This window comes from Callorhinus ursinus, unplaced genomic scaffold (genome assembly GCF_003265705.2).
Source record: "Callorhinus ursinus isolate GAN/ISIS: 27379988/994484 unplaced genomic scaffold, GSC_fseal_2.0 scaffold14, whole genome shotgun sequence".
Classification (NCBI taxonomy): domain Eukaryota; kingdom Metazoa; phylum Chordata; class Mammalia; order Carnivora; family Otariidae; genus Callorhinus; species Callorhinus ursinus.
The window spans coordinates 5,189,369-5,216,300 of NW_027397076.1; the positions used below are offsets into that span (position 1 = coordinate 5,189,369).

General features: G+C 42.3%; 1 protein-coding gene across 1 annotated transcript in view; it reads right to left on the minus strand.

Moving 5' to 3' along the window:
- Positions 1 to 6,565: 6,565 nt before the first annotated feature.
- CUNH12orf75 (chromosome unknown C12orf75 homolog) overlaps positions 6,566 to 26,932 on the minus strand; it is a 33,836-nt gene continuing 13,469 nt past the window's right edge. Inside the window, exons 3-7 of the mRNA XM_025882376.1 lie at positions 23,713 to 23,764; positions 12,341 to 12,376; positions 11,449 to 11,528; positions 10,600 to 10,634; positions 6,566 to 7,461 (exon numbers count right to left, since the gene is read on the minus strand). Coding sequence (XP_025738161.1) covers positions 10,630 to 10,634; positions 11,449 to 11,528; positions 12,341 to 12,376; positions 23,713 to 23,764 — 173 coding nt within the window. The 3' untranslated portion in view covers positions 6,566 to 7,461; positions 10,600 to 10,629. The remainder of the gene's footprint in view (positions 7,462 to 10,599; positions 10,635 to 11,448; positions 11,529 to 12,340; positions 12,377 to 23,712; positions 23,765 to 26,932) is intronic.

The window sequence follows — 26,932 nt, forward strand, 5'->3', positions numbered from 1 at the left end:
GAGTCTCTTGCAGACAGCATATGGATGGGTCCTGTCTTTTTATCCAATCTGCAACCCTGTGCCGTGTTATGGGAGCATTTAGGCCGTTCACATTGAGAGTGATTATTGAAAGATATGAATTTATTGTCATCATGTTGCCTGTGAAGACGTTGTTTTTATAGATTGTCCCTGTAAATTTCTGTTGTATATCACTCTTGGGGTCTTTCTCCTTTTGTAGAACCCCCCTTAATATTTCTTGCAGGGCCAGCTTAGTGGTCACATATTCTTTCAGTTTCTGCCAGTCTTGGAAGCTCTGCATCTCTCCATCCATTCTAAATGACAGCCTTGCCGGATAAAGTATTCTTGGCTGCATGTTCTTCTCGTTTAGTATCCTGAATATGTCTTGCCAGGTCTTTCTGGCTTGCCAGGTCTCTGTGGACAGGTCTGACGTTATTCTGATGTTCCTCCCTCTGTACATAAGGAATCTCTTCCCCCTAATTGCCCTTAAGATGGTTTCCTTGGTTCTAAGATTTGTGAGTTTTACTATTATGTGCCGGGGTGTTGGCCTGTTTCCCTTGATCTTGGGAGGGGTCCTCTCTGCCTCTAGGACACGAATGTTTGTTTCATTCCCCAGATTAGGGAAGTTCTCAGCTACAATTTGCTCAAATATATCTTCTAGTTCTTGCTCTCTCTCCACCCCCTCCGGGATTTCAATAATTCTGACATTGGAATCCTTCATGGTGTCACTTATTTCTCTGATTCTATTTTCATAGATTCTGAGTTGTTTTTCCCTGGCCTCCTCTTTTCCCGTTTTATCTATTAAATTGTCTTCCAGGTCACTAATTCATTCTTCTGCCTCACTTAACCTAGCAGTTAGATTATCTAGATCAGATTGGATCTCATTGATAACATTTTTAAGTTCTGCCAATTCAGCTTTCATTTCTGCCCTTAGAGACTCTATGTTGCCATTAATTGATTTTTCCATTCTAGCCATTGTCTTCACAATTGCTAGCCTGAATCCCATCTCCGACATCTTGGTTATGTCTGCATCCATTTGTAAATCTGTGGCATAAGTCATAATCTCTGAGTCTTTCCTATTTTGGGGGTTCCTCCTCCTAGTCATTCTGTTGATGGGTGGTTAAGGGAATGTATAGAGTCCAAATTATTGACCACAACCCAAGCAAGGTGCATCTGTTTTCTTGGGACCTTAGGGTTGCTGGCCTCTTGTTCTCCCAGCCTGTCTTCTGGGGGAGGGGCCTGCTGCACTGTTACTCAGGCAACCCTGTTTGGGCAGAGTTGCCCTGCCCCCCCGTGGTGGGGGATGGGCTCAGTGAAAACCGGGTTTTGAGGGCTTTTATTCATTGGCGGCTTTGCCTGGTGGTTTTCTGCGTCTCTTCCGAGAGTCAGAGCAGAAGAGACTGTTTCCAACCCTCTGCCTCAGAGCAGAGAGACTGCAGTCTGTTCTTCAGTGAGCTCTCCAGACCACACCATCTCCGTTTCTGTCTGTGCTGCTACAAACTGCAGCGTCCTGGGTTGTGCACCCCTCCGCAGCACTCCCAGTCCTGCCTCCAGGTCGGGGCACGTCTCCGCACTTTGTGCTTCTACAACCGCCAGCCACCCCCAGGTCGCACGTGCGACCCCGCTGCTCCAGGTTTCCATCCCGTGGGCTGCCCTAAAGTCCTTTCCCCGCCGCTACCGGTCTGTGAGTCTGTGCCCCGTCCCCAGCACGCGAGGCTATTGCTCACCAGCGGTGTAGGATCCCCACGGCCAGGCACCCTCCTGCTGCTGTTTATCCTCCGATATCTGCCCGTGGAATCACGGCTCCCTGCTTCGTATCTCAAAACCAACCGCCTGCGATATTCTGTTTGTAGAGATCCAGATCTTCTTACAACTCAGGCTGGTTTCGTGGGTGCTCAGAGTGGTCTGGTAGATATCCAGCTCAATTCTGGGGACCGGCTGGAATAGGGTCCCCTACTCCTCGGCCATCCTTTCCTCTCCTACTCTCCTTTGAAAGATCCTAATGTTAATAGTTCTCCTTCTTTAAGTCTTTCATTCAAGATTCTTGAAGTACTAAATAAAGTTTATAATCATTAGCCTTAAGACAGAGGTAAGTGGGTGGTAAGTATTATTAGCATGTAAGAATCACAAGGTTCTAAATTTAAATAATGTCTAGTTGAAGGAAAATGTTAAGACTTGTCATAATATGGAAAACACTATTCATTTATAATAAAATTTGATGAAGTTTTAGGAATATGTTTTAACTTTTGAATTGGATTTTTAATTTATAGGCCAGCTTGCTATTAAAAGTCAACCTAAGGTGGGGGTTTGGGGGGAAGCTTGGATCATGTCAAGAACCAACTTAAACAAATGACTGATGGTCAAAGCTCAAACAGTTGGAGCAACGAAATAGTGACAGTACTGGATTATAACATAAAGAACAAAATAAATATCCATGAGTCAATGCTGATATAAATAAGGGATTGAATAAATAAGTAAATTAGAGGAGAATGGATAAATCTTCCTTAGAGTAGAATTCTGAGTAATACATGTGAAGAAATGAGGGAAGCAGAAAATCACCACTGGAAAACCACAGTAATCAATGCTGCAGGCAACTCCCCAGGGTGAATGCTAAAATTTGTGGGCAAACCTTTAAGGAGAAACCGGACATTGTCAGAGTCTCCAAGTATCTCCCTCAAAATACTTGACTGTAGTGCTTTTAACAAATGTCTAAAACTTCCTTGATGTTCCTCCCTCCAGGAGGTGGAGATTTATTCTCCTTTCCTTTGAATATGTTATAAACTTAGTGACTCACTTAGGGACGCCTGGGTGGCTCAGTTGGTTAAGCGTCTGCCTTTGGCTCAGGTCATGATCCCAGGGGCCTGGGATCAACTCCTGCATCTGGCTCCCTGCTTCAGCGGGGAGTCTGCTTCTCCCTCTACTTGTGTTCCCTCTCTCGCTGTGTCTCTCTCTCAAATAAATAAAATCTTAAAAAAAAAAAAACCCTAGTGACTCACTTATAAAGGGCAGTTTGGAAAAGAAAAACTAGAAATCTTGTAGTGGAGAAACCTGACAGATGTCCCCCCTAACCTATGGGGTGATCGTGGTTAATATCACCAGCAACAAGTTATGGTGAAACTGCGAGGTAGGATATGTGATGAAGGAGTACATCGCCTCTGTGGTATCCTTCCCACAAATCTAAACCCCAGTCTAATCATAAGAAAACATTAGACAAATCCAAATTGAGGGAAATACTACAAAATATGTATCAGGAGGCTTCAGAAGTGTCAGGGTTAGGAAAAACAAGGCGAGACTGAGGGACTCTCAGGATGGGAAAAGTAAAGAGACGGGATGACCAAATACAATAGAATGCGATGAAATCTCAGATTGGGTCCTGGAACAGAAAAAGGACATTTATGGAAAAACTAAAGGAATCCAATGAAAAGCTGTAGTTTAGTTTACACTAATATTTAATTTCTTAGTTTTGACAAGTTTATGTAGGATGTTCACAGTGGGAGAAGCTGGGTGAAGGGCATACAGGAACAGTCTGTGCTAACTTTACACTCTTCTGTAAATCTAAAATTATTTCAAAATTGTAAGTTTTCGAAAAGTAATCTGCTATCCTTAATGGGAGAAACTGCCAATGTTCTACCTACATGCCATTATGGGACAGGAGTATGCGTATCATGATCATGTCTTACTGATTCTTACTTAAATATAAATTTTTTTCATGTTAAAGTTCCACAGGCTTTTATAAAATTCTAGGTTTGTGAGAGTGGAGACCAGGGTGGTGCGCAGCGTAAAAGGAAGGGTGAAACTATGTCTTGGTAGCCAGGGACAGAAACCAACATAAGCTAAAGCGAAGGCGGGAATTTATTACAGTAGCACCATGAATTTCTTTCACATAAGCCAAGTCACTCCACCTGGGCAGACTGGTGCCAGGGCTGTTGAGTCATCGGGAACTAAGGTAGCTCTCCCTCTGCACTTGCTGTGGAGTCTCGTGGCCTCTCATTAGTGCTTCTTTCCATACAACAGCTTATCCTCATGTGCAAATGTTAACATGATGTACCATATTGATTGATGTGTGGACATTGACCATCCTTGCATCTCTGAGATCAATCAACCTTGATCACGGTGTATGATCCTTTTAATGTACTGTTGAATCTGGATTGCTAGTATTTTTTTAAGATTTTATTTATTTATTTGAGAGAGAGAGAGAGCACAGAGGGAGAGAGAGAAGCAGACCCCCCAATGAGCAGGGAGCCCAACACAGGGCTCAATCCCAGGACCCTGAGATCATGACTTGAGCTGAAGGCAGATGCTTAACCGACTGAGCCACAGAGGCATCCCTGGTTTGCCAGTATTTTGTTGAGGACTTTTTACATCTATGTTCACCAGGGTTATTGGTCCGGCCTTTAATTTTCTTCTCGGCGGCGTCCTTGTCTGAAGATAGGTATTTCATCTTCTTTGAATACTCGGTTGAATTCACTAGTGAAGCCATCTGGTCCTGGACTTCTGTTTGCTGGAAGGTTTTTGATTACCAATTCAATCTCCTGGCTAGCAATTGGTTTATTCAGATTTTCTATTTCCTCAAGATTCAGTCTTAGAAGATTGTGTGTTTCTAGGAACTTACCATTTCTTCCAGATTGTCCAGTTTTTTGGCCTATAATTGCTTATAGTGAGTGGTCTGGTATGATGCTTTGTATTTCCATAGTATCAGTTGTAACTTCTCTTTCATTTTTTATTTTATTTATTTGAGCCCTGTCTTTTTTAATTGGTGGGCTGTCTTAAGGTTCATCAGTTTTATCTTTTCAAAGAACCAACTCTTCATTTCATTGATCTTTTCTGTTATCTTTTTAGTCCCTATTTCATTTATTTCCACTCTGATCTTTATTATGTCCTTCCTTCTACTAACTTTGGGCTTCATTTGTTCTTCTTCTAGTTATTTTAGGTATGGAGTAAGCCAGATCCACATGCAGCAGCTTTCAAGGTACATTAATAGAGACAGTCTCGTGGGTCTACAATCCTAAACTCTGCTGACTTCCAAACCAAGAAATCTGGAAGTGTCCCCAGGGCGACAACTGCAAAGCTCGTGGCTTAGAAGTATATAAGCTCCTTTCGGGGAGGTATCAGTGAGCTGCTTTGTGGCCAAGGGAGAGCACTAATGTGGTTATCTCCCTGCCCATCTTCCTTCGGGGTGCCTCTGTGGCCTAGGATATATGACCAACCCGAAGTCTGTCCCACAGGCTGAAGCTCCAGGACAAGAAAATATGCCTCTTTCACATGAATGCTGAGGGTGTGTTTCAGTCTGCTGTTTGTGCAGCGGCCTGGGGGTGGTAACCTGTCAAGGACTGTCTGTTTCAGGCTCAGGGGGTCCAGAAGCACAGTCCTCCTTGGCCACCAGAGCCAGGGGCTCAAGGGGTGCCCCTGGTGTGGGTGGCACATACCCTGTGGCTGGCAGGGCGGGCCGTGGGGGAAGGTACTCACCCAGGGAAGGTACTCACCCTTGGCTGTGGTGCACGGGGGCAGGAGACTTCCACCGGAGCTAGCAGGCTGTGGCGGGGAGGGCCGGGTGTACAAAAATAGTGACCACTCCCCAGTGCTAGTCCCAACAAGGCAGAAGGAGAATGCAAAAATCATGTCTGGCCAGCACCTCTGTCCCCAAGAGTCCCAACAGGTTCCTGTCTCTTTGGCAGATGCTCTAAGATTAACAAACGAGTCTCCTAAGCATATGGTCTGGGTACCTTTCAAACTTACTTTTGTGCTGGGTCCTGGGATAAGTAGGTCCATACATGAGCTCTTTAAGAGTGGATTTTCCATTCCCTAAAGCCCTATGGTTCCCCTGGCCATAAGCCCTGTGGTTTTCAAGGCCAGGTGCTTTGGGGGCTCATCCCTCTGATGCACTTCCCAAGGGCTGGGGTGTCTGATGTGGAGCAAAAACCTCTCATTCCTCAGGGACAAGCTCTGTATTAATGAGATCCCTCCCAATTGCTGGTCTCTGTGCCGAGGCTGGGGTTTCTTGCAAGACCACGCCTCTGCCCCTCCTGCCCATCTCAATATGGCCCTTTTATCCTTTGTTGTGGAGCTGCGGTTCAGCTAGCCTGCAGGTCCTTTTCAGAGGGAACTATTTCATATGCAGCTGTAGATTTTGTGTCTGTGGGAGGAGAGGAGACTAGAAGCCTTTTCTGTTGCTATCTTGAACCTCTTCCTGATAAACTGTCTTAATAAAATATTGACAACAGCTAGTAGGACCAAGCAGATCTCCTAGGTTTGCTTTACTTGCTCCTTAGAGCTGGTCCCATGCCTTGTCACACCCCAGGTACAGCCAGCAACCTCTCCAAGCAAGATCCAAGGCTCAGCTCTCACCACCTGCTCAGAAAATCACCTTTGATATTTTACCAATTTGATATCCCGCTGGCTGTCATATGGACCAGATTTATAAGATAATCTTTTCCTTCTTATGAAAAATTTTGGTTTTTCATGGTAACCTATTTATTCATTAGCTATATATACTGATATAGTAACTATATACCACAATGCCATGTGTGACTTCTTTGAAAGTGACCTTTTAAAAACCAAGAAATCCAGGTAAAGAGGGATAAAAATGTTTTAATTGTTGAAATATATTGGTAAATTGAGTAATCTACATTGCAGTACTAAATGGCTACACGTGGTCATCCTCAAATTAAGAGCTTTCCAAATACCCTTAACCATCAGTCACTAGTCCTTGAAAATAGTATAGGATTAACATGATGGGATGCTGGGATCCCACAAAGGAGAATGAGAGAATCAATGACTGCAAAGGATTTGTGGTGACATCAGCCTTCGACCAAAGAAAATGGAAAGTTAATCAAAACGTGCGTAGGGCATGCAAATTTGGGGGGCTTATTTTTCAACATTGAAAGGTCATACATTGTTCCTAAGAGAAGACATTCTCTGACACTTACAGAAAGCTGAAAACCAAAAAGTAAAAAAGGGAAACAGAGAACAGTAAGAATCAATTTAACCATTTTACAGCTAAAAATTAATGTAACGTAGAAATAGTGAAAAGTAACCCACAAATATATTACTTTAGGGAGTTCATTTATAGTGCTTTCTTAGCTGAAGTTATAAATAGAATACAGATTTCATTATATAAAAACTATCAAAAAAGTATCAGTGAAAAGACATGATTTTCATGAGCTGTGTTGAATGGCCAGGGAGAAAATGCCGCCAGATACAGCAGGCTGGCTCCAGACACTAGCGGTTTGTCCACTTGTCTTTCTCAGCAGGACCCCAGAAAGTTCCATATACCCGTGTATTGTCTACCTGATTCCTTTCTAGTACCACAACATTCAACATGTACCCATGGTTTCAACTACAGACTTGAGAATTTGGGTGGGGAGGGGAGGCGGAGCGGGCGACTAGTTAGAATTTCCTTAGAAATTTCTGTGCACGTCATGACGGCCCATGGAGTGCAATTCCTTCCAAATCTTAATGAGCAAGCTGTGAAGACAACAACAGCAAGAGGGAAAAGAGTTAGCAAGCTTAACGAGGACAACTTAGAAAAAAAAAAATGAGCTTTCAGCCTACGAATTATTTACCAATTTTCTTTTCAGTAAAACACACATTCAAGGTTCACTCAATACTTAAGCCTGAATAAGTGGCCAACACAGAGCTAAGAACTGATGACTCTTTATATAAAGAGATGAAGAGCCGTGGGGAAAGAGACTGATAAACTTAAAATTAAAATATGACGTGATAGGGACACCTGGGTGGCTCAGTCGTTTAAGCATCTGCCTTCGGCTCAAGTCATGATCCCAGGTTCCTGGGAACGAGTCCCGCATCAGACTCCTTGCTCAGCGGGGAGCCTGCTTCTCCCTCTGCCTGCCGCTTCCCCTGCTTGTACTCTCTCCCTCTCTCTGACAGATAAATAAATTTTTTAAAAAATCTTTAAAAAAATGAAAAAATAAAATAAAATATGATATGATAATGCCCAGACCAAGCTGCACGTCAACATCACCCAAATTAAAGATAGACTGCTCGGCCGTGATGTCATCCCTCCCCTACTGGGTCAGCCCCTGCTGGGAGAGGGGTAGCCATCCACCCTCTCTCCAGCTCTCCCAGGGGAACCTGCTCCGGCCAGTCCCTCCACGGGCATCTGAGAGCACCACTTCAGCTCCTCCCTGCCCAGGGATGCTCCACACATCTAGGTGGGCATAACGCTCACCCGAGAGTCATCTGTAGAAGAAATTACACATTTGTACCATGATATAAGTATTGTAAGAGATTCTGAAATCATTCCTCAATTTGTTTCAAAAAGTCACTAAAATAACTTTGAACTCCAGTCACTGAGCGAGTTCAGTGGCATTAATTCAAGAGATTTGGCACGTTAGGTCAAAAAAAGTGTCTCCAATCCTTTCCATAAAATAGCTTCCTCTGCAAAGGACAGTCTTCTCCTCGGGGTTTCTGCCCAATAACTTTTTTAAAAGATTTTATTTATCTATTTATTTGAGACAGAGAGAGCACAAGCAGGGGGAACAGCAGAGGGAGAGGGAGAAGCAGGCTCCCCGCTGAGCAGAGAGCCAGATGTGGGACTTGATCCCAGGACCCTGAGATCATGACCTGAGCCAAAGGCAGTCGCTTAACTGACTGAGCCACCCAGGCGCCTCTCTGTCCAATAACTTAAGCCCAGAGAGCCATGAGCTCAGACATGTCAAGTACCACAGTGGATACTTAGCAACTCTGGAAGAAGAACAGCGTTTCAACTTAGAACACTTTTCAGGCAATTCAAAGGGACAGGGATAGCAATAAAATAGGCTTATACTCATGAGCAATAAAGAGATATTTTAGCTGGCAGTCTCAAGTTGCAGGCTGATTTACCAGCAGGATTGCTAAATTGTTATCAGGGAATTTGAGATCCACACACAAAGTGGAACAACCATCTTGTCCAACTGTCCCATGAGAAAACCGAATTTGAGAAAGCCTGAGAGAATGTTAGGGATTCCTCTGAGGTCCTGTGTTAGTGACGGAGTTACCACACCTCCTGATACCTATCTACGTGGCACCTCTTTCCACTCTATTCTCATGCTTTTTGAAATGCAACCTATTTTCAGGAGGGTAACGTATGCTTGTTTTCAACTAGATTATCTTTCCTATTTGATGGAAATAACAAAAGTACTTCTGCACAGTGGAAAACTGGCAGGGAACCTAGAGGGTTAGAACTCTTAAAAATACTAGAAATAGAAAATCTCCAGCAAATTCCCAAAGAGAAACTCAACACTCTATAATGTGGTCATGGGCCCTAGGGAATAAAGCTCCACAATGCTTTCACCTTGAGGAGACAGTCTTCAAACAACGGCTACCCAAGATTGTGGTATCTCTTGTCAGGAAGACACTGCTTACAGTCTCTGTGTCCCTCTCCCCCAGCGGGAAAACTTATTTGTCTCCACCTGTAAGCTTATTCTGTGACCCCCTCCCCATCCCAAATGCCCAAATCCAGTAACTGGCCTTGAGCGAGAAGTGGGTATCAAGTCAGTATCAAGTCAGTTTTGCTTTGGGTCTGCCAAAGGCTGAATTCTCGATACAAAACAGAATAGTATGATGATGAAAACAGCAATCATTGGAACTGCCCTTTATTTCATATTGAACCCTAACAACACCCTTCAAGCTAAGCACTGATGCCATTTTACAGATTATAAAATGGAGGCTACAAGGGGGAAGTAACTTGCCCCACTGGTAAGTGAAAGAGCCTGAATTCAAATCCAAGGTTGTCTGACTCCCAGAAGAGAACGGGCTATCTCAGGAGATAGGGCATTCCTGATCACAGGACGTTCAAAAGAGGCCAGATGTCAGTCAGCAAGACCGAGATGCAGTGGGGATCCAAGCATCATGTGCATCCTTGGACCAGATGAACTGAGACTTTCTGCCTCTATGGAAATGCTGCACGGGATCTTTTAGAAACTGGCACACAGGGGGTTAATAAAGGAAAGCTTGTTTTCTCCTGTCCTTGTTCTTGTCTTAGGATAATTCTACCGCCAAGCTCTTCACCAGGACACCAGGTCCACGGTGCGTCATCTTTCAGACAATGGTTTCTTCTGTGCACATTGAACATGTTTTATAATACCCAACCGACTTTGGTCTATGGCTTTACTATTCCTTCCTGCATAACTACATTTCTGTACAAGGATGACTGCCCATCTCTACTGGCATTATTTGGTACAGATACATCTCCTCTCTGTATATTAACTCACCCCTGGCTATTGCCAACACTTAATATTGATCCTAATTTAATTCCCAGTCCCAGCCTCTCTGGTCTCTCCCTGTCTGTCATTTCCAAAGTCTTAGCACCTCAGTTTTTGGCAATGAAGAGTAAAACCTTCATATTTTAGGCAAACACTTAGCTTGTTCTTATTAAATGAATTAGGTTGCATTTGAAACAAAATGAAATGAAAAATAAAAATAACTGCAAAGAAAGTTGACCCCTTTACAATATAACATGCTCCATTTCATAGATTTAACCACAAGATGAGACCCCTCTTAATCTTGGAGTCCAAGATTTCTTAGAAACAGCTAGCAACAATATCTATAGTTCATTCATCATCGAGGCTAAATACATACAATTATTTAGAAAAAATACAGTACCTCTTGATTATGGAGTCACGATATTTTCTTTTAATCTTAAAGAGAAAATTAAGAAAAGTTAAATATTTGGATTATAAAGAACATATTCTAGTTTCCTATAAAATGACAAGTAGTAGTGATTTATATGTATTTGCTAGTCCAGATCAGAATGCAGAGAAACAGCAATGAGGAACAAACAGCTACAGTATGTTACAAATAAGGTAGTAGAGCCTGTGTGTAAATGAAACATATTAACAGTCCTTTAAAACTGTGCATCAGACAACTGCACAGTGGTTGGTAAACCAGCATTCTTACCACGAGCCATACATTTAAGCAAGAAGCTAGCTCTGAGGCTGTCGTTGTCCCTGTCTATTATCAAAACGACATTAGCCCCACAATTACTACTTATTGAAACAAAAAAGGGGCCTCACTTCATTTAATTATACAATACACAGTTGATTTTCCTCTAATCCTCAGACTGTTATCAGTATATTACAGGAATATGTTATAAGAATTCACCTTTATTTCTACAAAAACTCCATAAACTTACTGAAACATTTGCTTTCATTGTCATACCAATCATCACTGAAATTAACAATAAATTTAAATTATCCATGGAGAAAAATTTTTTTCATCCATGGAACATAGCCACAAATAGAAGCTAAATTTTGCTCTGGAACTACTCTCATCATGTAGGTGGCAATTTCAACAGATGATTACAGTGAACAGATAATGGTTTTTCTACATGGTTAACTGCAACTGAGTAATATGTAGGTTGAGTCAGGCAAGCTGAAATATAAATCTTATATTTTTTTTCAAAAAACAAAAAGACAAATATTTAGAGAAAGTAAATCTCATGATTTTACTTACTTTTTCGTACAGTCTTTGTTTGACTGGATACCATACTGACAGCTTCAGATGGTAGACCTACATATACCCCTCCATAGTTTCTTAATGAAAAGAAGCAGAGAGAGAGAAATCAGACCGGTATCCATGATACTCTGTATGTGCAGAAAGTGACAGAAGCAAGGAGTACTGCCAACAATTATAGAACTATTAAAGTAACTCATGACTTTTCAAAAGTAGAATTTGGAACATTCCTGCCCTTGGAAATATAATTTTTTCTATGTTAAAGAAGTTCTATATGAAAAAAGAAAGCTAAGTTGAGTGAGTAGAATTTTTAGATATTTAACTTGGAGTGAGAAAGAGGAAAACAAATTGGGATTTTTTTATAATTTAGTACAATAATAAATATCCATAGAGCAACATGTTACAGTTAGTCGGTCACTATTCATCAAGAATTCATAGCGGTCAGCGTGGTAATAGGTGCTATGGACACACAGAACACTTCCCTGGAGGTAGATACAAACATAAAAGGAGGGGAGAGAGAGCAATGAGTAATGAGAGCAGGGCGCGGTCCACCCGAGAAGGAGACGGAGGCTGAAGTGGGCGGGGAGAAGGAACAAAGTCATCCATTAGGGAGAACAGCACATCCAAAGGCCACAGGATAGAAACCAGCACAGGCCATGAGCACAGGACAAAACCCAAGCTTGCTTGAAGGCAAAGATTATGAACCCTGAGCAAGTCCTTTTTCAGATCACACGCTCCTACCCGTATTCTCTGTGCCAGAAGTTGTCCGGGTGTAATCTATGTTATTGGCAATGTACTACATACAGTGTGAAATTACATCCATTCATTAAATTAATCCATGGAAGATGGCCAAAACTATTCAAATTAAAGCCAGCTTCAATGTCAAACATACCTCCTCTTGTCATCTTCCGTTATAGATTCTTCTGTTCTAAAAGGTCAAAAATATTTGCTATAAGCCATTTGGTCACATAGTCAGACACTTCATTTTTTATTATGAGTAAAAGAGGGCTATTAACTGACAATCAATTTTGTTCATTCAAGTTCTACCATCAAATATTTTGTAACACACTATTGTTTCTATCTCAATCATTCATGCATTTACAAATTAGTCATTTTCTACTTAACAAAATGTACAAATTCAGCAAATGCCAAAAAGTCCAAGTGCTAAACAAAAGGACATATGGAGGGCAACCGAGATTGCAAAAGGCACATTAACTTGGCATCAGGAAGCCTGGGTTCTTGTCATGGGCGTGCCATCAGCACAGAGAGGCTGTGGGCAAACTGCTTGCCTGCATCTCATCTGTAAAATAAGGTGGTCAACCAGATGATTCCCAAGGTCCCCTCCGGTCCTAGGGGACTATGATTCTGTGATCCTCATGCCACTCAGTGGCACCACTCGAGGTATGAAAGATTTCTTTAGTGCAGAAGAGTTCATATCCATTTGACTTCCTCCTATCTAAAAAAAAAAAAGCCATTTTATACATGATCTGCACAGAGGAGGAAATGTTTAAAAGGAAATTTTTAGAGGGAATCACTATTTTAAAATGCACAGCCTCTGTCCTTGCATGAGAGGAATTCATATTCCACTGATATTCCTTGGCATATTTCTAAAAGGATCAGGAAACTTTCCTTCAAGCACTAGTTAGCATACATAAGTTATTTTCTTAAAGAAAAAAACCCCAAGATTCAAATGTATCTGGCTGAACCCAACATGTAATTCTAAAGGGCTTCAGCCAAGAAGAAAGAAAGAAAAAAAAAAAAACATCTAAACAGCTTCACTGAATCTTCTAATTTTAGGGATTGTCGAGTCATGGTTTCACCCATTTAAAAGCTGTGAATGTTTCCAATGTATATGTACCGGAGATTTTACTTCATTGCATCTGCCAGGAAGTCTCCAGCCTATAAAGAAGGGAGGTGTAGATTTGGAAATCATCCATTGAACACTGGCCATGCCCACAGCTAATACTCTGATAGAGTGCAAAATCCACCTTGAGATCTAATTTATACAAATTGAGCACACAACCTAAATTCACCAGATAATTGTCAACTCCCTTCATCTCCTGCTAAAGTTGGATCGTTTTTTAATTCAAAGGTGTCAAAGCCATAATGTATTAGAAATGGGGTTATGCTTATTGAAGTGGTATCACAAAGTGTTGTTCACTACTTTTAATTAAAATGGATTTATAACCCGTTAGTATAGATAACAGGAAAATGATGGTGACTAACTCGTTGGAGTATATTAGAACTGTCTACCTCAGTCCCAAATGGCTAATGCCATCATGACATTGTTTCTGAAGCTGCATGTAACTGGTAGTTTTGGACATATACAATGTCTCATTTTCTGGCACAGCTGTTCTTTTCATATCCAACTCTGTTTATTTTAATTCTTTCTCCCCTTGCCTAATTCTGCTTAATGATATACTAAAGGTTTTTAAATATATTTTAACTCCCCCAAATGTAAGAAAACAGTAAACTATTTTTACTCTACTATCTCTTATAAAGTATTCAATACCCTGAAACCCACTCTGTGTTCTCCATTATAAAATTCATCAACAACCTTGTACATCTAACTTGCAGGAAATTATAATATAGCCGCCATATGTATTGGATAATAAATTAAGCTTCGGACATATTACTAAATCATTAACAATACCATTTATGAAGACTTATTGGATGTCTATCCTTTTAAGCCTTCAAATAAGTTACAACGCTTGCCTTTGGATATATGCCCCCCACATATGAGACTGCTGCTTTACCCATTCCTTCCAAAAACAATCATTCTACAATACAAAGACCACATGGGTAAAAATAGCAGCATCACTGAGTCTCTCCTGCATGTCAGATATAGGGCAGGACACTTCATGGGCATCACTGCAATGTCTCACAACAGCTCTGAGAGTTTAGACCTGGGAAAATAGGTCCACAGAGCCATGTAATTAATAAATATGCAAGACCAATAAGTAAGACTGACATTTAGACCTCATCTGACACCAAAAACCATGCTCTACACTCCAATTCGTCACTTGCCTCTCAAATAGGAAGATGGAAAAGTAAAAACACTGCCGGTGACAAACCAGCCTGGTGGCTGCTCCTGACCTGGGGACTGCCTCCACACCGCTCCCGCAAAAGCTCTGAGCATCACCTCATCCTCACAGCCTCCTAGGGAACTGGAGAGGCAGCACACGCTAGTGCTGTTATACGGTTTCCTTCAATCCTCATCACAATCCTGCCCGGTGGGGATGAGCCACATTTTTAAGAACTTTATTTATTTGAGAGAGAGAGCTCACGTGAGCAGGGGGAGGGGCAGAAGACAATAGGGAGAGAGAGTTCCAAGCAGACTCCGCACTGAGCCTGGAGCCCGATGTGGGGCTTGATCCCAGGACCAGGAGATCATGACCTGAGCCGAAATCAAGAGTCGGACACTTAACCGACTGAGCCACGCAGGCGCCCCAGCCACATTTTAAAGATGAAAAGCTGAGGCTCCGAAAGGTTGAGTAGCATGGCCAAGGTGACATAGCTAGGTGACCAGTTTGTGTGATTCCAACTCCCGCTTCATAAACTGTGAGCCCACATTCAGGCATATCAGAGAAACACCCCATCTCCCAAGCTGGATCTCTCCAATTTTTATCACCCCACTTACGAGGGAAGCAAGACAGTAGGAAGACGGCTCTTTACAGCTTTGCTTGCTACCCTAGTCTGCATCACCGCAGCCGCTGGTTCATTTCCAGAACAAGCTGTGGATGACAAAATTCAGACGTGACAGCCCCGACCTGGCAGTGCGCTTCAGAAGTCTGGGTCCCTTCTCCTTCTCCTCCAACTCCTAGATGTTGATACCCCCATCCTCTCTCCTTTGTCACTCCAGCCTGAGGCGTGGTAGCCGCTTCCTGCTTTTACCACCCCTGATCTCTTAGTCTCCCTTCCGTACATCCACAATCCTCCCAGACCCACTTAACCAATTCCTCACAGCGAATTCTCTCTGTTAAAGTAGTTAATGTGTTTTTCTCTTCTCTGTCTGGACACTAACTGATACAGTACTTGTTAGCAAGAATGGGGTTTATCTCCCACCTCCTGGATTGAAGATGTCTCACTGAAGCATCTAAAGTACTTGTCCCTTGCTGTTTATCAGGTCAAGGTACTGGACCAGCCCACCGTGCTGAGGGATATCAGTAAGATCAGGATATTGCAGAACAAAGGATGAGAGGGAGCAGGGGGATCTATGGAACAGAGGTAAGACAGGGATGTAAACTGTCGGCCACACCAGGTAAAAGCAACCTGCTTCTGTAATCCTTGCAAAGTGGTTCAGAAAGAAAGTACCTGCCAGACCAGAGGTTGCCTAACAGGAGCTGGAGGCTATGTTGATTATTTTCAATAAAGACACACCTTGAATAGCAGCTAAAATCACCCCTTCATGAAGTTTACAATAATCAAAGTCACTCTCTGAAATAAACCTGCCTTCTGCATGGGCCACCCAGGCAAGTTAAATGGGGATGTGGGAAGTTTCTCCGTGCTTTCATTTTTTCAAGTCTTTGGTGCCGGCACTAATTTCTCCAACTCTCCCCTAGAGATGCTATATCCCTTTTTATTTATTATTCTGGTAGGGAAGAAATTCCACGGGCTTCTACTTGGCCCTTCCTACCACGACAGCCATTACTTCACAGGTCAAGGGACCAAAGGGTGGCTTCTGCCAATTGCCAAATACATCTCCTCCAATTATGAATTCAAGAACTGAGGGAATAACCAAGCATGGGTCTCCAGACTACTGGGCAGAGTATAATTTGAACAGTAGCCAAATGTCCTGCCTATCATAAGCCCACCCATGGATTGGTGGGCCACAGGAATTTTGGGTCCTTAGATATTAACATCAATTCAGAGCTAGTGTCTAGAAAGCGCTAAAAGGTTCGGGTCCTTCCTTTTGCTCTGGACACAACTGCTCTAGGAAATGGACACAAGTCCCTTTGAGGAAGATGTGGAGAAATATCTATAGTACCTACGGGAGGCAGTGTTGAAAGTTCCCTCAAGGCAACATGGCCTCAATCACTGGGAGTCTGACTTGGGTCTGGAAACTGGGTTAAGTGGCTATGCCTTTCCACTGTGGCGACTTGAGTTAGGTTTCTGGTTACGGACCGGAAGTTTTCCTCTTATAAAAATACAGAGAGGGAGAAAATGAACCTTTAGAAGGCTGTCCTTCAGGGGTGCCCGGGTGGCTCAGTGGGTTAAGCGTCTGCCTTCGGCTCAGGTCATGGTCCCAGGGTCCTGGGATGGGGCCCCACATCGGGCTCCCTGCTCAGCGGGGAACCTACTTCTCCTTCTGCTCGTGCTCACTGTCTCTCTAATAAGTAAATAAAATCTTAAAAAAAAAAAAATAGAAGGCTGTCCTTCTAATTTATCCCTAGGGAGACCGTAATCAACCAGCCATCATCAAAGTTTCTTCCAGGATGATCTGTTGTGCCCCTTCATCCCAACTCTGTCCCTGACAGCAAGCGTGCCCACTTTGTCTCAGATGGTTAGGTTCTGGGGCTCGGTAGAAATGTGATCCTGTCCTGCCCAGTGAGATAAAGAGCCCATCTCAGGCAGTGGCTCCTCTGTCACAGCCCCCTTACAGAGGACCACCTTAGAGTTTATTAAACTTCTCAAAGCCTTAGTGGAGGGGGTATTCTCTGCGGTGGGGAGCAGGTCATACTTGAGAAATTCACACCAACATCCTCTTCTCCTTAAGCCTTTGGACTCCTTCCTCTCCGACATCCCACAAAAGTTCTAGCCTACTCCGCCCCTGGTTAGAGTGTAAGCTCACTGCGTGTGAGGGTCACCAACCAGGATAATTAACCTGTTAGAGTCCCCTCCATGCACCTAAAGCACTAAATCCAGAACACTATCAATACATTCAATCTAACTCAGTATATATACTTCTTCCTATTTGGTCTCCCACCCTTAGAACCCCATTTCCACACGCATGCCTTCGGTTTCTGGTAATACAAACTACAAAATCCTGCAATTACTTTGCAGTACAGGCTCACTCCTTTCAGGTCAGACTGTATGTGTCTGTCCCACGGGAGCAAATGGAGCTCTGACTCTATCTGTGTATCTAGAGGCAGGAAGCGGTGGCTGGAGTAGGTCTGGAGCATAAGGGTCACCTACCAAAGCCACCTCCCAGGTGAGGGGACCCAACTCCACGCCTCCCCACCCAGCTGGCCCACCCCTCTCCCAAAGGCACTCCTGGGAAAACTGGAAGTTTCCGGCTGGCAAAGATGGGGAAAGTAAGTTAGCTTTGTTTCATCTCAATTCTAATTTAGGCCAGTCTTGTGCCCTCACGTGAGGAATGAGAACCAGAAGAAGCTAGAACAGCCATCTCTAGCCAAGCCAGGGACTAAAAACCTACAAAGCGCTCCCTACAGTGTGGAACAGAATCTAAAACAACTAACAGAAAAAGTTCTTCCATTTGACACAGTTTCAATGCCCCAACGCAACAAGACAAGAAAGTCACAGCCCCCCTCATTTGCTGTTTCCCCAACTCAGTAAAGAGTAATGCGAGGAAAGGAAAAATGTGAAGGGGCAGGTAGACTCTTTTTATGCAGCGGTGTAAGCAAACACTTATTTGAATAAGTTTAAGGGTCTGGAAAGGCCAAGATTTAAATACAGTTTCATTTACTGGCTCGTTATAATTTCAAGTTCTCGATTATCAGTCACATGGGCCCCAGTCTCAGTGATGGGGGAGACACAAGAGAGAGAATGGAAGGGGACCGGAGGGAAGGGGCTGGAAGTAGGAGCTGGGGTTCAGATATAAACAGGGCTCATTTCGCAGTTGTGCCCAGGACCAGTCTTAGAAGGAAGACTTACTTCTGTAGTGCCAAGAGCAAAGGAGCAAAGTAGTGCTAACAGACTCAAATTAATTTTAACAAGTATGCACTCCACCTTCTGGTTACATGTAAGCCACACTACAGAGCACAGTTACAGGATGCACTTGTTTTCTCCAGAGGGAGCAAGGCTGAAAGCCTGCTGCTAAGTGACTTTCTCTGGTATCGAGACAGTGTTTTATTTATGATCATACACAGCATATGAAAATGTGTGGAAAGTGATGTAATCTTTGAAAAAAAATATTAACAATGAAATCGTCTTAATCATAAGCTCACATCCCATCTTATGAGGAAAACCTTTTAAGCCACAAGAACCTTTCTAACCAACATGTGGCATATGTATGAACAATTTTGGATCAGGTTTAAGAAACACAGTGGGCATTTCATTAAAATTGGGTCTCCTTCTGTTGGCAAAGATTTAGCTTCTTTTATCAAAGACTAGATATTCACAGGGAAAGCATGTGTCGAGGGTAAAGCCACCCCTTGAGACTCATGATGATTTCACAGAGTAAGAGGACATGCTCACAGACTCTGACTCAGGTTCTTGGCCATGGCATCAACAACAACGTTTGCAGAGACAAGTGTTACTGAGGGTGGACCACAAGTCAACATATTTCCCCCACTCTGGAGATGGTTGAAAAGATAAATCCTCCGCTGATAGTTTAAAATGACACACCCTTGCAGAGTAGTAGACTATTTGGTGATACCTATCTCACCAAAATTGACCCGACCCATGGCCCTCTCACAGGCATGTCAGAAAAAAGAAGAAGAAAAAAAACAAAAAACCAACCGACCAACGGCAACCACCACAACTAAGCTTAACCTCAGGTTTCACAACTGCTTTCTTCTATCTCAGCATTTCCATCAAATACTGCTAGCCTACTTCCTGCGAGTTTGCTAGCACTGGCACGGCGCACTTCCAACCCTTCTCAGATGGAATGTCTACACTGATCCAGAGTCTCTAGGTAACTGCACATCCATCTGCTTCACACCAGCTATGTAGACCTTTCCTAAATGAACCAGAAAGACTGAATTTCTCTCTAAACATAAATAAGCTCTGACTTCTTTAAAGTCAAGATTCCAGAAACTGAGCTGCCTCCAAACCAGCTATGTGTCTGTGATTGCTCTTTGGGGCAGGCTGGCTCCCTTCTGCCTCTCCTTTTTGCATGAATATAGTTGTGAATGCCTGTTTAAAACCAAATACCCAAATAGAACACTTCAACCTTTTAGGTTATTCTACTGTGATTTTCATCTTATCAGTAACTATCACTTTATTGAAGAGAAACCTTATTTAGAGTTACTCTATAAAATATAAGCCACTGCTTTTTCTTCCTCAGTAATACCCAGTAGTCAAAATATTTTTGTCACTGTATTTGCTTGGTAAAATAATGGAACCATAGCACTGATACTTTATGTGCACTTTCAAGAACAAATACAGATGATAAATATTAGCCAGCCTCCGGCCACTCCAATTAGCATCTCCTGTTTCAGCCTGGCTACAGCTTGCCTTAAAATTCACAAAGTTCTCATTTCCCTGGTCTTTCAGAATGAACACGGTTATGTGGCAAAGAAATGATTTATTTTTTACTTATTTATCAAGAAAAACATTCTGAATATAGAGCTAGCCTTATTAGCGATAATCTAAGAAGTAGAAAAGCAGCATGCAGTCTTTTCTTTTTCCATATTTGCAGTATCACTAAAGAGGCCAAACTTATTCTGATTTGTAAACAATAAAACTTAATATGGAAACCTCTGGAGACCATGTGTGTAGCTCTAATTATTTTTAGCTGCCATTCACAATAATATTTTGGAATAGGCTTATTAATTCATAATGTTTATTTCCTGGACACTACAGCTCCCCGGATAAAGTATAATCATTTAATTTTCTTTATAATATGTTCTTATGATGGTTTCTGCTTTTTTAGGGTGATTTCAAACAATTCTACCACTTAATTACATCGGATTTTGGACAGGATTAATATTTTATCATTGACTATTTTGGACTCTATGTAATCTCATTCATTTCTTCAAAATTCCAAAATTCCTTTGGACAGCTGTCTTTAAATCTCTCTTCTTGTATGAGCCCCTTGGCCAGTATGGGTCCCTTTCTTTCTTCCAGAAGGTATTACTGGAAAATATGAACAACATTAACTCTTTGTCTGGAGGCAATGGATCAAGAGCCAATTTGCAATTTCCCTACCCTCCTTCTGCTCTCCTAAGAAGCACACAGTGCTCAGGATTATTTTGGCATTGGCTGTAGAAGCATCATTTTGCTAAAGACAGGAATGTTCTCTCCACCTCCTTACCTTAAGACAATTTGCTTTTCCTTCATGGTATCACTTTGTTCAAAATATCCCAGTGTCTCCAAACAGAAGATGAAGCCCGCAGGCTCCCAACCTCCCCACAAAGCTCTTTCAAATGGGACCGATTGCACCTTCACTCAAACCCTCTCCTCTGGGTATTGGAACCCTGCGACAGCAGCCCCAAACACCCTAAAGATTTTTGGCCCTGACCCAAAGGTTTTCTTCTGAACCATCATTATCTTGGATCATTTTAAATTCCGTGAAAATCACCCAATTAACATTTGCTTCACATTTTGCTGACTTACTCTCTTCCAATAACTTGTACCGCTACGCTAATAACTCACTCCCATGACTGCTCTGAGGAGCTTAGTTCCTGGAACTACTTCACCTCTGACATTTTACAGTAGACAATCTCACTCCCTAGAAGGGGGGAAAAAAATCATCCTTCCACTCTTCCCCTCCCCCGATCCATCCTAAGAAGCCTCCAGTCCAGCCTCCCTCCCGCTCTCTCCATTCCTCAGCCTTGTAGGGCTCCCCTTCTCTAGCTCGTGCCTTGCAGCCAAGCATTTTGGCAACACTTGCTGGTCACCACCCATCTCTCACTGTCCCGGAATGAATGCACCCATCTGTTTTCTCTCTTCCTGTTCCTACTGCACTGGCCCTACCTAAAGAGAATCTGACCATGTACTGATAGACCAACAATGGGACTGTGTGTTTCTTAACTTCAGCTATGCAGTGGTTCTTCTCCTGTCCTATTCATGACAGAGCCTCTGCCAAGTCTTTTCAACGACATTTAAAACATCTAATAATCCTAGCTACTATTTATGGGCAGCAGGAAAGCATAATGCTAAGTATTACCCCGGGATACTAAATATACTGTACTAATAATTACCACAACCCTTGGGCAGTTACTTAACCTCTCTGTGCCCCATATCCTCGTTTGCAAAATGAAACAGCATTACTATCTCCATCAGATTGTCGCGGGTACAGAATGAGATAATGCATAATCACTATATGGCATGCGGTCCTCAAAAAAGGGCAGCTCTAGTAACAGAATGATGATGATAAGGATGAAGATGGTTGCCCTGTACACTTATTATTATCCCAACTTTATGGCCAAGATTACTGAGGACACAATACCACACAGCTGGTAAGTGGTGGTAGGAAGTTCAAATGCAGGTCTCCCTGCTTCCAAAACACATGCTTTTTCAATGCCATTTCCGCACCATCCTCCTCAACCTCCTGCTCCTTCAGGAGGAGGAGTAAGCCCATCAGATACCCTCAGGTTTTTAAGGAGAACTAAAGAGGGCTCAGCTGACAGATGCATGGGCATGAGAAATCCATAAAGGATTCCAAAGACACTCAAGATGAAAGACTCATAATTTCATTTTATGTAAAAGGTGGTGCTTCGATGTGCTGTGTTCATTCATTCTGAGATATTCTTCTCTATAGTCACTACCTTCCATAACGACAGAATTGCTTTGTCAAGAAAGGAATCTTCATGAAATGTCACCATACGAGTTTTAAGTGAAAGACGTATTTGATTTACCTTGTTTAAACTGAGTGGCTATAATCTTTCATTTTCAACAGCAAACGTTAAATTCGTGTCAACTTATTTCATACTGTTCTTACTAAAACATGTTTGTAATAGTCCCATAAATATTGCTTAAAATTTAAATAAAGAAATTCTTTTAATAACATGAAAATCGACCTACTGCAGAACATACTTTGTTGCTGCCTGCCCAGTTTTAAGTGCCTTCCATTTGGGTAACAGCATCCAGATTTGTCTTTAGCCACTCTCCCAGACTTTGACCACCTGGTCAGGTGGAGCTAACGGTGCTGGTTGGCTCCAGTGGTGGGCATGTGACCCAGGCCTAGCCAATGAGAAACCCATGTTCCCCTGGCTCATTGGTTGATTCAGAGGGAGGCACATGACCTCATGCTGTGGCAGGGAGAGCCCTAGCCCCAGGACTTTTGATCACACTCCTGGGAAAGAAAAGCTCTTTTTCCACAGGAGTTATTAAGCTGCTAAGAGATGACCATCTCCATTACCACTTGGGGAAAGCTTCCTAAAAATGGAGCCCAAAACAATAAAGCAGAAATGAGTTTCTTCCTGTCATTTGATCACCTGGATCCAGCTGTGACTGGGGCCAAACCCCTGGAGCTTTTCCATTTCACATGCCAAGAAATTCCTTTTTGTTTGTTTGTTTAGGCCAGTTTAAGCTGGACTTCTGCCATTTCCAACCAAAAATATCCCAATGCAACTTATTTGTGCCAAATAGCTAAGATAATTCACTGAAATAAAATGGTTGATTTTTCCAGGTTTGTGAAAGCAGCCAAATGTCGTCACATTGAATTCATGTCTATTTTGTTTTGCATGTTACAGCACTGTGATTTAATTTTGAAGAGACAGAGGAAGAGAGAATAAGAAAGACTCACTTGCTGATATGCATGAGTCTGTGTTGCAGTGATTCAATTTCTATACAAGCATACCTCAGAGATAATGCAGGCTAGGTTCCAGACCACAGCCATAAAAGGAATATCACAATAAAGCGAGTCACATGAATTTTTTGGTTTCTCGGTGCATATAAAAATTATGTTTTTATAACTACACTATACTATAGTTTATTAAGTGTACAATAACATTATGTCTACAAAAACAATGTATATACCTTAATTAAAAAATACATTATTGCTAAAAAATGCAAACAATCATCTGAACTTTCAGCAAGTCATAATCACTGATCACAGATCACCATAACAAACCTAACAATGGAAAACTCTGAAATATTGTGAGAATTACCCAAACATGACAGACAGGAAGTGAGCAAAAGCTGTTGGAAAAATGGCTCCAATAGACTTGCCTGATGCAGGGTGGACAGAGAACTTCAATCTGTAAAAAATGCATTATCCACAGAGTGCAATAAAACGGGGGGTGTGCCTGTGAATCTTCACCCCTACTTCCCTCATCTCAAGTTTCTAAGGTTAACCTCATAAGTTGTTGAGCCTTCCCACCTGTTCTGGGATTCACTTCCATCACAGATCCCCCTCCTCACAGATGACCCCGTCCCCAAGCCACCCCCAACACGTCTCACTCCACTGATTCCTACCCTGGAGTCCACGGGTATGTGTGTAAGACTGATGAATCAGAGACCTCTACCCCTGAAACAAATAATACATTATATGTTAATAAAAAATAATAAATAAATAAATAAATAAATAAACAAACAGAAAAAGCGAAACAAACTTCCATACACAAGATCATCCATGCACCCAACGGGGCAGAAACAGAAGAAATGAAGAAACAGAAGAAAAGCGTGTAAAATGTTAATGGTGGCTGTCTCTGGTGGTAGATAAGAGCCGATGTTTTCTTTCTTCAAAAAAATATTTTTCAAATTTTCTAGGTATTCCTTTTCTAACAGAAATATATTTTTTAAAATGCTTCCTTTTTTAATTTTTTAAAAAGTTTTTACGTAAATTCCAGTTAGTTAACATACAGTGTAATATGAGTTTCAGGTGCACAATACAGTGATTCAGCACTTCTGTCCATCACCATCTTTAACCTGCTAACATCCTTCCCGCCCTTACTGGCAAACCCTGTAAGAAGAGAGGCGATGTACCACCTCCCCACTCCTCGCCCACTTCCACTTTCACTCAATTACTACTCACACCCCTCGATGTAAACTATAGTCCCCCAGGTGCCTAGTGGTTTTTCTTCCCCCAGTAGCCCGGCTGACCTCTTTGGATTATCGGCCATCCCTTCCCTGGGCTCAGATTTGAAATCGCAGCGTGATCCGCAGATTTTCCTCTCCTTTCCTTCCCCGTTCTGTCATTCAACAAATCTTTATCATATTCCAAGCATACTTTGAACACATCGGCTCTTCTCTCTCCCATTGCTACTGTTGGAAGTCTGCCCCCCTGGTGGCCTCACGGCCTTCCCTCCCTGTGACTCCACCCTTCCCCCACCTCACATACCGCACTGCTTTGGGACTTAGCACCCTAAAGCGCAAATATAATCATTGCCTTCCCCCCACCTTAAAATTCCTAATGGTTCTTGAATGCATACAATATCGAGTGGAATTACTGGTCTGGCACCAAAGGCCCTTCACAAGCCAGTTCCAGCCCCTTGGCCTCATCCTTCATCTCTGCAGAACACGCCCCATGGGCTCCAGAACAAATTGACAGGCTCCTTGCAGGAGAGTTGAGGTTTTCTTACACCCATGAGCCTCTTGTCATGCTCTTTCCTCTGCTCTGGGCTGCCATTCTTCCCTTCTCTGCACGAACTCTTATTCACCCCTCAAGACCCAAACCGGCATTAAGTTCTGACCGTGTCAATAATTGGCACTTGTCACACTGTACTTTGGTCCCCAGTAGACACTAACCTACTTAAGGGCAGAAGTGTCATTTTATCTGTTATTGTATCCTGGCTTCCTGCCTGTAGAAAATCGGCAAATAAACAGGAAAGAGGAGACAGTAAAAATCACAAACCTTCCCTAGAGAATGGATTTTTTTTTATATTAAGAGAGTAACTATAGTATTTCTCTCGCCTAAAAATAACCATAATTCCCACTCCCCACAAAAGACTTATGTTGCCTGTATAATGTGGTGGCTGCCCTATTTAAAATTCTGGACTTCTTAGCACCCATTATGTGATTTTGGCCACTTCTTTTGGTTTGGGATCAGTCTCTCTAGATTAGAAATGAAATTTTTAGATCTTCATAATAAAAAGTTTAAATTGTCTTAATTTCTTAGCTCCTTGTTCACTCATAATCAAGATTTATAAGTCTATACCTTCTACTTAAAAAAGGAACATATTTGAATATACTTTTGTGCAAGGAAAAATAATACACTAATATTCTTTTAACTTTTCTAGTTTACTACCTTTATTTCTAAAAGGGTCAATTATTAAATAAAATTATATCTTCCTAGGACATACAATGAGGTATATATAGTCACAGAAAATTTAAATCCAGAGAATTCAGGATTTCAAAAAGTAATTAAGTGGCATCTCCCATCGTGGAATAGTTAATTTTGTTGACAATGGCATCACTAAATTTTATTAGAAATGTCCATGCCTCTAAAAGAAAGAAGTCAAGACATCAATCTCTCCTTGAATAGAAATGATGGGATTCCTCAGCAACTGTTCATTAAACACCACGTTCAAAACACGATACTATAACTATGGGAGACATTCAGATGAGTAAGACATTTCACTTCCCTCACTGCCCAAGAGGGACAAGAAGATAAATAACTGCAATATAAGCCCCATATGATGTGTCATAAGAAAGGTCCAAAATGCTCTAAAAGTTCAGAAGAAAAAGACATTCTATCCAATTGAGAGATCCAAAAAGTTCTTCTTGCAAAGAACAAGACAGAAGCCCTGAAGAATAGCTAAGATTTTTTTACAAACAGAATTGAGAAAAAGGCCATTCCAGGCAGAGGGAATAGCAGAAACTGAGGCAGAACATGGGAGGTCAGTTTGGGCCCTGCAAGAGGTCTCAGTGCAGCAGGTCAGCTCACTTCTCATCCTCGGCCTTGCTCACTCCCACTGCAGTGCTTCCTTCCACCTCATGCAGAGTCCGTCAGAGAAAAGCTAAAAACATAAATGGCCTTCCTGTTCCCAAAGGATTCTGGGCTCAGTCCAGCGGTCAATGGAGAATAATTACAAGTTTTTGAGCAGAGGTCCTACAAGGGTAGGGGAGTGCTTGAGGAAATGAATCTGGCCATAATGTATAGAAATGGAAAGGAGAGACCAGATACTGCAATGAAAGAAACAGGGTAAGGATGCTAAACTGGTTGTTGCTACATGTTTTGGTAATAAACTCAAACAGTGCAACCAGGAGTTTGAAACAATGTATCTTGCTTCTTTGACATCCTAAAGTCCCATAGAAAATACATATTTAACTCCTGAAAAACCTTACAATCCCATTCTCATCTTCTCTGAATTCCTCTTTATAATAATAATAATAATAATAAATCTGACTCTATTTCTGATGTTTCACCACTGACAGCTTTCAAGTCCAACCACTCCCCCTTCTGCCTCACATCAGTGCAAGCTGATTAGAAAGCCAGGGAATGCCTTCCTTTGTGCTGGTGGGGAGGATAAAACCATGCAAACCTCGCCCATGCACAGAAGCCCTCGACCGGCCCCACTCCCAACGGCAATAAAAACCAAAGCCACTCTCCCCTCCCCTTCCTTCACTCAAGATGAATGGGCCAGTTGGGTGCCTACCCTGCTCCCCGAGAAAGCCTCATTTTATGTGAGTAAGAAATCTTCGTGCCCTCCTTGGTGTGTGTGTGACCATCAGTCTTAACATCCAAACCAACTGT